Source organism: Lissotriton vulgaris, chromosome 6 (assembly GCF_964263255.1).
Source record: "Lissotriton vulgaris chromosome 6, aLisVul1.2, whole genome shotgun sequence".
Classification (NCBI taxonomy): domain Eukaryota; kingdom Metazoa; phylum Chordata; class Amphibia; order Caudata; family Salamandridae; genus Lissotriton; species Lissotriton vulgaris.
In genome coordinates this window covers 654,567,246-654,579,781 of record NC_141694.1, presented here as the reverse complement: position 1 = coordinate 654,579,781, position 12,536 = coordinate 654,567,246, and the positions used below count along the sequence as shown (strand labels likewise).

At 42.3% G+C, this 12,536-nt stretch overlaps 1 protein-coding gene across 1 annotated transcript in view; it reads right to left on the bottom strand.

Annotated features, from left to right (window-relative positions):
- The window catches only part of SRSF12 (serine and arginine rich splicing factor 12), a 94,812-nt gene that overhangs the window by 58,043 nt on the left and 24,233 nt on the right, over nt 1-12,536 (bottom strand). Inside the window, exons 3-4 of the mRNA XM_086926661.1 lie at nt 2,810-2,913; nt 2,298-2,430 (exon numbers count right to left, since the gene is read on the bottom strand). Coding sequence (XP_086782787.1) covers nt 2,298-2,430; nt 2,810-2,913 — 237 coding nt within the window. The remainder of the gene's footprint in view (nt 1-2,297; nt 2,431-2,809; nt 2,914-12,536) is intronic.

Genomic DNA, 12,536 nt, shown 5'->3' with positions numbered 1-12,536 from the left:
TGTGCAGATAGGGGGAGGGAGATCTTATCACTGCAGAAGAGGTGCAGTCAGCTATTTGGCAGGGTGAAGTGTTGGGATACATTGATGTCATTGATTATTATGCAAAGTGTTACTGCTTAGTGTACTCCTAATGAGATAGTTTCAATCCCAGAAGTAAGCATTTCTGTACCCATGAAAACTGAATGTTTTGAACTGTAATTTTTTCCACAGCAAGGAGAGTGTTATTTACTTCTCTAAATCAAAGGTATGATCGCTATTCCTGAGAAGAACTGAAATGTATTACACTGTATAATTTGAAACTAAAGAGCATATTATTTTTATAAAGCAGCACGTATTTTCACATATTTTTGGTGTAGTGTTTTCTTTTGAGTGCTATTGCGTGGAGTTACTTTTGGGTGGTCTGCAACCTTTACACTGTGCCTCTGTTATGCTAGTCTTGCCCTAGGTCAGGCTACCTAATTCCAACAGTGCCACAGCCCACAAACGTGCCTGCCTCATTCCAGCTGGATCCCTGTTCCTCCTATTGCAATGGCGGACCTAGAAAAAGAAAAAAAGAAAAAAAGCAGAAAAAAAAAAAGATAGCAGCATTGTAGAGGTGGTTTTGATGAACGAGAGGTGGCTAACCAATGAACAATTGTACTGCGGGCGACCTAGGTTATTGAGGGGTAAGGAGGAAGGCTTCATACCGGACTTTTTGAAGGCTGGGTTAATAGACTGGTAGCAACACTGACGGCGTAACACAATGGCCGAAGCCGCGCAAGATGACATATCTAGTCGCTTTCGTGAGGTTCCAGTTAGAGACTGACATGTGGAGGGAACCTCAGGAAGCAACATTTTCAACGATGCAAAGGCTGGATGGCTGTTTGTTGGTGGAGGAGGGAGGCTTTGCAGAAATAGCATAGTTTGAAGTTTCAGCCTGTGATACCCATCATACCTTCTTGGTAACTTATCTTTGCCTGGCTTTCAGGTTATCTGTGTGCAGGGCCACGTCCTAAAAAAGCCCAGTTGGTGCATTGCAAATAAAGCGGCCACGCGCCTTTCTTTTCGGAACATGTGAAATAAGGTAAATGGGAAGGATGGCATGTTGCAGAGGATGTTAAACTTGTAAAAAAAAGGAGTGAAGTGGTCTTGGTGCTTGCCAGACACAGGAAGAATCACAACAGACACAGGAAGAATCACAACAGAAGCACGAGTGCTTGAAAAGTGCAGACGCGCGGGCGGCCACACTAATTGCAAACAGATGGCCCCTGCACTCCCCTGCAAGGTGGATGCCACCACAAGCACGAGTGTTTGAAAAGAGCGGACCGGTATCTAAAGGTCATCTCCTAGAGCAGTGCACGCGCGCTGCCTAGGCGAGACCTAAAAAGAGGAAATGATTAATCTTACGGTAATATGTCATTTTCACTGTGACAGCTGGGGCACAAGCCTTGCTCGGTGTGTTTGACAATGACCAGCAATCAAAGCAACTAAAAGTTCTCATCTTAGGAGTTTTAGATTTAGCCAACAGCTTCATTTTGGTACCAATAGCATTATTTTGTGATGAAATTAGACCTACACCCCAGTCTCCTCTGATTTGAGGAAATAAAACAAGCACACAACACTTGATCACAAAGATTTCTTCGGTCAGAAAAACTTTGCACTAGATCAGTTCGAAAATATATTGTATTTTGGCAGTCTTACAAACCAAAGGAAAGTCTCGCCATTATCTTAGCTGCCACTGTCTCGGTTATTATATCAACAAAGATTAGCATGGATTTGTGGGCTTCATTTTTCAATGGAGGTCACTGGTAGCTACTTCAACTTCACTTAATTGATAGCTGCTTATGGTATGAAGTTACAGTGAAGAAAACGTACAGAAAAGCCAAGTGAAGGGACATCAAAGAGTAACCAAAACTTACTTCAGAGGTAGTACTCTGTACACAAAGGTACATAAGGCAGCAAAGACAAAAAGGTGTGCAACAAACAGCACATTTCACCCAGATTTGAAAAGGAAAGAAACCAAACAAACAACTCCCGCCCACTCTCCCGAAAACAAGTCATGTGTCATGCAGAAACTACTGACCAAGCTACACTGTACAAACTGGTCATCTGGTTAACCCCTTCTGTGCTCTGTGAATTTTGCTGCGTTGCTGAACGTTCCATTGGGCCTATGGAACCATGACGGAACGGTTCCGTCATAAGCATGGAAGGGGTTATAAATCCTACCACAGACCTAACAGTTACAATATACCAGAAGAATGCCCTGTGGAACTATGGACTATACTTGTCTTTTCAGAATATTCATTTCAAGGACTCACTCTCTTGGGCTACGTGATCTTCTACGGCTTCGGTCCCATGAGTAACTCCGGCTGCGTGTCCTCCGACTATGACTTCTGGACCGCCTGTGGGAATCTGGGGAACTACTCTCCTTTGATTTCATTTGACCTGGTGCTAGAATAAAAATAATGGTTACAATATGATACTACAGAAAAACTGTACATTCATGGGAATCTGAGAATGCCATCAACAAAGGAAATTAAAGTTGTATTTTACAAGGCAACTTAATTTGGAATACTGTATTTCAAACTACTGTTGTGGATAGAGGAAGTAGCTTATTAGGATTATTAAGAGGAATTTTCAATTGTTTGAAAATAATGAACTACAATGGGAGTAATGGTCTGAAAACTTAAATTGTTTGCAGGATTCCACCAATATTACACACCTTAATGGTAATAAAAGTGTATGCTTGCAGAAGCATCATGCTGCCAGTGGAAATCCAACTAAGGCATTACCATTTCCAGCAACACACTTCTTACGGACGTCCACTTACTTTTTCGGTCACCTTGTGCAAACTGTATTTCAATCTGACGGCCACACACCCACTTTCTATTGAGGTTATAAAGGGCATCTTCGGCATCGCGAACATCCTCAAATATGGCTAGCTGTTAAGGAGACTTTGAAACTTGCAGTACAAAAGCATATATTTTTAATGCAAATAAAACCCAACTAAGAAAAATATTCATATTGGCAACAAGAAAATAAAGAAAAAACCAATGACAAACATTTTCAGCCACATGCTATCCATTCCCCATTTTAACAAGACTGGCAAAGCCAATAAGTCTCAAATGTGAAGGGCGTTCGCAGATTATTGATCTTGTGCTTGTTGCCTATGCTGAACAGAATCAGCATAAAACAAGCACTGGCAAAGTCAACATGTCTTAGTTTAAGGTGCTAATTTATGCAAGGGTGTTAAATAAAGGAAAGGTGAGAGAATCTGCTTGTATGCAGGTGTCAAAACCATAATAAAGAGAGCCACTGTAGAAACATGAAAATATTAAAATCAAATCGCATAGTACAGTTTTAAGTAGAAAATTAACTAAAAAACAAGACTTGATTCAACATTGAAAAAATGAATACAAAAAGTATGTGACATTACAAATGTACATGACAAACATGAGAAAACAGCAATTTAACATTTTAATATCGCTTGTGAAAAGCACACCTTATATCCAACGTTGGCATATTGCACATTGGTGAATGAAGTTGGAGGTTCTTACATAGTTTTGTGTTCAATTTGGCCACTTCCAAGCAAAAGAACTTTGTGCAAAGTATTTGTTTTGTACAGTTTAAATATTGGAAATCTTTGAAATCCTCCGGGTGATCTTCAGGAACATGATCTAGAAAATTAACCATAGATTTCCACAGCTCCCTAGTGTATTGGCCTAGCAGCGCGATACACTAGGAACTTAGAAGATTGTGGATGAAGCTGTTCAGACTATCTTTTCAACAGAGTCCATTCAGTTACTTTCCCTTTCAAGTGGAGGGGATACTGGAGATACTGATGCGTTTCCCGACAGCAGACAAAATCAATTATTCAGATGGTGTTTCCCTCAAGAAGAGAGGACCTGATTCTGAAGGGCTGTATATTTTTACTTGAATACTGGCAATGAGTGCAAACAGTAACAGAAGCTTCACTACTCAGTTTGATTTGCCAGTTAGTTACCTAATAAAAAGATCTATCATCCACCAAAGATACTGACAGTGAGTTTCAGGACCTACTACAGTCCACACATAGCTAACTTGGAAGAGAATAAGACGCTTCACGGTGGATAGAAATTGAGGTCTGCAAGACCTATTGAGGCTTCTGTCTCCGAAGTGCCTAGGGTGGCAAACCTTACTTTTTCTTTACTGGCTGATCACATACTCAGACGGTGGTGTCCATTCCCTTTTTGTAGTGAACAGAGGGAGATGGCACAGGATTGTTACCTGTAAGGGGCAGAGACGAAGGTGCAGAATGATCTGCTGGACCTCTAGGTAGCAGTGTAATCCTTCACCAATGGAACTGAGAAGAATGGAGGGGCTGCTGAAGGTTGTGGCTTTGAAGATGACAGTACAGAATATGCACTTACAGGATTCTCACCATCTAACTGGATATCAGCGTCAGGATGGGAGGATCCCTTGCAGTACTCCGGGCCCCTTACACAGACAGATCTTACAGAAGAGTACCACCAGACACAGACCCGGAATCTCCAGAAATTCCTAGTGTCACCAATCTCTGCATCACAGGTCTAGACGTCGACTTGGAACTGGATGAGTGGCTGGACTGTGCAGAAAGAGAATCAGACCTTGTCACACTATGCGCTGAAGGGAAGGTAGAAAACACCCTAGTCACTACAGCTGGTAGACCACGACACGAGCCGCCAACTTCTCCCTGCATCATCCTTATCCCAGGGAGCCTTTAAGGCATCTTGGGATGAAGCAAGAATCCAGGAGGCAGATGCCACAAATGTATTCATCCAAAATGTCTAACCTCCGCACGAGGAGCATCGGTCAAAAAGAGCCTTTCGTGCCTGCTGGAAGATATATGGAGTCTGAGACTGTAAGGATGGTTTGGAATTGTGAACAGAAACACAACCTCACGGATTAGTTCAGATTTAAGGAAGTGGTTTATCCACAGTAATCAGCTGCATGAGAAAATAGGACAGAGCAAATGTTCAGCTTTCGGAGATGGGCTCAGGGTTAATCAGTTCCAGACCCAAACAGCTAATTCACTTATAAAGAGCCCGTAGAGGTCTCCAGGCATTAATTTAGGTCACCAAGGAGGACAAGATTCTCTTTATCGATTGCCAGAATTTAGGTTTCACCACGGACAGATTCAGGGCTCTGAATACAAAATGAGGTTTAGTGCTGAGATTTTCATAGCAAGGGAGATGGATAGCTTTCTATTCTGTATCATATTGAGGGTGGACGATTCAGATGGTCATTGATTCACAAGCAATTGCCATCTTGCCCCATACTCTTTCAATGGTGTCCTTTTTACAAATCCCGAAATTTGCAGGGATGAGGTAATCTATACAAGTAGCATTTTCATCTGAGAGCAAGGTTTCGGTCATGAAAAGATTTTCACCATGAAGGAAGAAGAGGATTGCAATGTGGTACCTAGGTTCAATATAGTCTATAGCATGGCTTTCAAACGGTAGCCAATGGGAGTATTCTTATAAGACAGGGGAGATTCTGTGAAAAAGAACTAAGTGGTATAGATCTTGTTTATGACCGGCAACATGTCTGGCTGAAATGCAGCAGCAGTAAGCGGGGGGTGGGTTGGGGAGCAATCAGGGGCATATGTTCTACTGCCAGACACATTTGCTATATGAGGAATAGAGGATACAATTGGGCAGCATGTTCGGCAGCCATACTGCCCAGACTGCTTGTGCCGGGATCACAACTATCTGTTCTGGTGTAGTTCTTCCAGAAGAATCAGACTTCCTGAAGGACTAAGTGTGTCTAAACAAGACATGAAATAATTGTGGAATTTTCAGGATCCGATGGGTACTCAACTTTTTGCTGGATTTTCAATCCCAAATGCCCATACCATCGAGTTTGTAATAAATGTATTCATGTGTCCTATAGGCGACCCAATGTACATACTGTAAATACTCAATTCATGTTTTCTTGGTTATCTGGTACACTGTATCTTACTTGCACTGCAACGCCACTTGGAGCACCTACTTCGGATCATGTTGGATGATCAGTCTACTAACACCCATTTTGGATTGAATTTAAATTGCTCATCATTTTTGTAAGTTTTTCCTTTTTTGTTAGGATTGACCCATTTTAAAAGTATTGGTTATGAAACATTTCTAAGAGAACATTTACTAATAAATACGTTATTACCATTGCTCTTGGAAGACAGGGTGCCCCTTTTTTGCTAAAGTATATAAATGAAGGCCTACTGGCTTCGTGCAGGGGTGATTATGTGAATATACAAGATAAGCAAAATGACTAATAATTTAAGAATTATTATTAAAACCAACACATTCTAATACCACATTTAAAGATATTATTCAATAAAACAAGCATTGCAGTGCTAATCACTAGCATTTAAATAATTTGTATTAAGAACATCAAGTGTGTCAGTCTCTTTTGTACTCTTCAGGCCACATAATGCAGCTGTAAGTCCAACCATAAGGGGTTCTGATTTGAAGAGCAAAAGCTCTAGCTCTGTAAATGCTTGAAACCATTGCAAACTTTTCCTGGGGTCATGTTCTGTAGACTCCAGGAAACAGAGGGTTAATTGTTGTAAAGTATTTCTGCGGGGCTGCTCCACTCCCTAACACTTGAAAAATATGCCAGTGATGCCATGCCCACTATGGGGCATCACCATACAGATAAATATAGGTAAATTAGCCCAGTAAGAGCATTATGGGGCGCTCCTTGACATGAGCAGTTGGCTATTTATTAGCAGCTCTGGCTGACTATTTATTAGTCCCACTAGGGACAACATGAAATGCAGTCTCGGAGGCCACAAGGGAGTCCCAGGGCCCCTGCTGCCTCCCTGTAAGCAGACCCATTCCGTTAGGGCCGCATGAAATCCCTCTACAAATTTAAAAACGAATTGGGTGTTCAAGAATTTGGGGGGTTGGGGTTTTCGGGGCAGGGGACCAGGGCCCTAAAATGGCTGCTGCAACATCTTTGTTGAATTTGAGGCAGCCAATTAGATCTAAACTTTTGATCTGCCGGGTTTGTGGATCTTCCGCCATGGAAGGGTATGGGGGTGAGTGTATATATCACACAAAAACACCATCTTCCATTGAAGACGATAAGGAGACACAGCAGGCTTGAGAATTTTATTTATTAAGCAGGCATGACGCGTTTTGGAGTTTATCCTCTCAAATGCCATTTAGTTTAAAAATGCTTCTGTTGCTGACCGCTCCCAAGTAAGTCTTTGGCATGGCCCCATTTGTTGAAGTAGTTGCGAGCGCACCTGGGTAACGTTGCACGGAATCACAGGAGCAACATCTTTCCGGACTGCAATGACCAGCATGCAGTTTGTTCATCGTGCTGGTAAGTGATTCCACTTGTCGATATTTTCTTTATGTTCCCAATTCGAAAATCGACTTGCAGCGTTGCCAGGTTGAAGTTGTGGCACCGTGCTGGGCTTAATGATCTCCACATCCCTCACTCCCAGCCTCGCAGTTCCATCGGTGACCGGAGGCGCCGATACAGTAAGGACGTCTCTCCATCAAGGTATGGACTGCCATTCGCCAGCATGTCATCTGTTCCCTTTGTAGTGGTAGGCGGTCCGGGGAAATGCCATTGGTCCACAGGACTCTTTCAGGAGGGCCATCCTCGCGTGTCACTGGCAACACGCTATATATGTTTCCCGAGTAAACATCCAGCTTTCTGCAAAATTTGGTGTAATTCCGTTCAGCCGTTTTTTTCTGTATTGCTGTTCGATTTTCAGCCCCCCATTTTTTTGGGCCCCCACTCGATAGGTCACCCAGAAATTTTCTAGGATGGAGCAGAGCTGGATGGAGGAGATCATTTTATTTTTTTTAAGTCTTGTGAAGATTTAAATCTACTTCCTATGAAATCATGGTCCCAACTATAACTACCCAGTAGCTGCCCTCTATGGCCACTGTTAATACAAGTCGATAATACAAGTACTTAACATTGTTTCACATGCACCTGTTCAACTTTTAAAGTTGAGTGGTGGCCCACAGTTTTTTTAAAATTTATTTTTATTTGCTTTTGAGACAAACATATCCGGACCAGCATGGACTATTACAAAATTGTACATGAAGACACATCAGACATTCATGGATATCAAGTTGAGTGGGGCAGGTACATTCTAAGCATATATAAAAGATCACGCCGTGGGAGCCAATATCCCGGTGCATGAATTTGCATTTCAGATCTCATTCCCAGAAGGATTATTGCCTCAGTCCATGTATTCACAATATCCAAACACTGTCCTGTATCGCATAAACCCAACGCCCAACCCCTCCCCCTTCAACTAAAACATACCCCCTCCATGTCTGGAGGGTTTCCCTGTATTATAGGCCAGCTCCTCTACCTTCCGTTCGTCATAACACGCTGTCCAATATTCCTATGATGGGTGTGCTCTCTCCCTTCTTACAGACCCTCCGGGTTACCTCCCACCAATGCATGCTCTGTGGTTTTATCTTGTGGTTTAGCGTCTGTTCCCTCACTTTTCAGGTCCTTTAACATTGCCCTCCATGCCCTCAAGTCATCCTCCAGCTTTTTATCAGGTCTAGTCCGCTGCATGCGCAACACCTCAGCTGTCGCCCACTCTTTCATATCCAGCACCAATTGCAGCATTTTGGGTGGGTTGCAGTTCAGCCACGTAATAGCTATCTGGCGTTTCGCTAATTTAGTCCTTAAAGGACGAACCTCCAACTAAGGTTCTTGTTTTTGGGTCGGGGCAACAAGCGAAGCAACATTACCTGCACTTCCTTTAATATTATCCATCCAGACGCCTCCTGCAACGCGTCTAAGATGCCAGTCCAGTACAATTGGAGCTCTGGGCAGGTCCAGATCTTTTGCAACCTTTTGGGTGCAAGGTATGTTTGGTGTACAAAATTAAACTATTAGTTTGAATAGTGCATTCGAGCTTACTTGTTTAACTCCTTCATGGATCTTGATCCAGTCCCTCCGTTATGGGGTTCCCTAGCAACGTCTCCCAGTTCATCTGGACCGGCAGTGCCCGGGTCTCCTGGTCTGCCCAAATCGCCCGGTAGAGGTGCAACACCAACCCACGTCCCATAGCCATTGATAGAGTCTGTAGTATCTGGGAGACGGCAGGCTCTTTCGAAACATAGGCCACAGTTCCCTCACTACCCGAGCTATTTTCCCATACTAGAGAAACTTCCCTGGCCCAAACACGAAGGCGGTTGTCGCTTGCTCTTGTGTGAGCTACAGTTTGTTGTTCTACAGGTCCCCCATGTTCAGGCATCCCCCTCCCACCACTTATGCACCGACAGACGCGGAGATCTGTTGAAAGGGCCGAACAACCCACAAGTGCATGTACAGGGCATATGGGGCCCTTTGCAGCAATCTTTGGACTAAGGGTTCCCATATTTCCGCTACATGCTACACAATATATTGGCTTGTCTGAGGTATCTGGGCGCCCAGAATTAATTGCTCGGGAGCGTTCTGTTCCTGTAAGACGCCGCCAGCAGGGCCTTCTCCCAATTCCCATCATCATCTAACCAATGAGCTGTGAGGCCATATAATAAAATTTCAGACAAGGCACCTCGAGAACCCCCCCCCCCCCCCCCCGGCCAGGTTCTTTGTAGTGTGGTCAGGCTTACTCTTTTACGCTTAGCCCCCCACAGCAACTCTAGTAGAAGCCTGTCAAACGTTACAAAGGATTCTAAAAAGGTAATGTTGCATTTTATAGAGGCATCTTGGTAATACCACCATTTTAGCTATGGCAATCCTCCCCATCAAAGAGAGGCAGCTCTCGCCAGAAGCAGATCAAAACACGCAATGCCTCAAAAATTCTCCCAATATTAAGTATCAAGTACTGTTCCGCAGGTCTGATACCCACGTACCTAGGAGCATTCCTCACCCACGTGAGCCCCACCTCAGACAATCTCTCGTCCGGAAGCAAAGCCAGTCTTCCCACTGCAACTAATTTGTACTTCCCTGAATTTATCTGCAGCCCAGATATGTGTCAAAACTGTTCAAGGACCTCAAATAGTGTTGTTAGTGCCTGGGCAGGGTTATGGAGGTACACCAGGGTGTCATCCGTGTACACAGACACCACATGATTAGTCTCACCCAGTGGGATCCAAAAGGTCTCCATGTCCTTCCTGAGGCCAGATACTAGAGGCTCCATTGCAATGGCTAATATAAGTGGCGACAATGGGCATCCTTGTCTTGTGCCGCATTGCTGTCTAAAGGTCTTCAATACCAATTTCCCCACTAATTCTGGCACAGTGTTCCGCGTATAATAACTGCACCAATTTCAGGAATTGTGAACCCACTCCCATTACACGAAGGACCTCCCACCGATACACCCACCCTACCGAGTAGAACGCATGTTCAATATCGAGCAACATCTTTTTGTGTGTGTATATATATATATATATATATATATATATATATATATATATATATATATATATATATATATATATATATTCAGCAAGGAAATGAGTCTGTGAGACCCGGTACCTGGGGGTCCCTATCCAAAGCTTTTTAGTAACGTTTTCCTGAGATTTCAACATTGGCCTTTAAAAATATGCAGTGCGGGTTATTTGACCCAGGGCCTCCTTTGTTGAATGTTTAATTTGTTTATTTATTGTTCAATTATTTAAAATCATGACAATTAGAATACAAAACAAGCAAGTAAACACTGTTCATCTTAAATGAATCAGAAAAATGTTAGAAATATTAAAAATATGCAGTGGTACAAAATATCTACAAAATGAGCAAAAAATGGCTAAAATATGTTAAAACATTATAACCTTAATAATGGGTGTGCGACCCAGCCCTAACTTTCAGTGAGACAAGCAAAGGCCTCCTTGGTTTGCCTGGAGTTCGTTTAATAAGTCAAGCTGTTAACAGTTTATTTGTTTATTTTTTCAACATCACAACTTTGCTCGGGTGAGGTGCAATACTGTGCATTATGGGTATATTCAAACACGTGGTTCCCTTTGTTATAAATAGCTTAAGTAACCTTAAGCCTTTGAGTGTGCAATTTAAGTATGCAATCTCAAAGGGCCAGATGTATGAACACATTTTCCCAGAGACATAGAATGGGTAAAACTGTTTGATATATCTGGCACTAAGACCTTTCTGCTGTGCTGTAGTGTCTGGAATAAACTGTCACCCCGCTGTGTACCAGCAAAAATGAGAATAAAACAGTGTTAATAGTATATATTTCCATGGCTGGGAGTTTGGTCTTTACCCTAGGGCACTAATGGCAGGAGACAGGGTGCCCTAACGTCAACACCTCTTGCAAAATTATATGCAAAAGTTTAATTGAATTTGTATTTGAAAAAAAGTGTGCCATTCATTCAGTTTTGTTGAAAAGCAATGTAAAAATCTGTGTGGATAAGAATTGTAAGGGCCCTGTCTGGCAATCAGATCTCTAGTGAAATTATCTGAGGATGTTTAGTAAAGAAGGACATTATCCTTAATTTGGGATATTACAATTGTGACATGCTGATAATGTATGAATTTCTGACTACCCAAATTGGCCAATGGTCGATTACCTAAGCACAACATGTTAACTTTGTATTTATTTTATAGAGGTGTCCTTAACACCGCTTACCAGAAATTATTTGAAACCAGTTTACCTGATTTTGCCTTTAAATACCATTATAAATACATAATGATGTGAGCACGCCTTGTTATGTATCCACATTCAATAATTTTATGTTTTAAGAATTGTGGTGTGAGAAACAGGATTTACATGTTATGTCCATTAAGTAAAATGCACGGGGGAAGGGGGGTGATTATGTGTTTGACAAGAGTTTTCCATTGAGGCAAAGCATACTTTCCCCGTCCTTTTTTAAGTCACTGCATACGGAATACAATACAGTACTTTTTTTAAAACCACATCCTATTTATTTATAAACTGGAATGGTCTACAGTAAAGCAATCTTGTCAAAAAATTACCTTCACCCATATTTAAAGTTGGGTATGCCCTCTTAACTTATGACTCCAGTATATAATTAAACAGTTGCTAATGCCCAATGTTAGTTAAAATAGTTAACGCAATACTGTTCTTACTCTAAAACAAGTAGAACTATCCAACTCCAACCACTAGATGGTGGAATATGCACAGCATGCGAATCTTATTAGGAAATCGTGTATTCATGCTTCCAAATAGACAGAACCGTGCCTTTTAACCACTGTGCCCCACTCTTCCAACTCCAAATCCTACTATCCACAGTCAGTCCCGCATATGCTTTTCACCTGCTCAGAACAGGTGGTGTCCCCTCCCCCACCCCCCCAAAACTTAAAGGCTGCATGATAAACCACCTAGTAAATATAGGTGCAAGCAGTTATTGACCATTTAGCAGGAACCTGTAGCGGTCGGTCTTTGCACTCGAAACAGCCGTTACATTTAATTCAGCTTCCCCCCTTTTTTCTCTCTTCCCTTTGACATCTACGTTGCAAAGTATGGCTAACTAGTAATGAGGGCCTAAGTCTTGACAACAAACCTGGGTGAAGAAGCAATTTATAGGAAAATCGTTTTAAAGTCTGACCTTGGACATTAAGGTAACATACAAAGTAAGTCC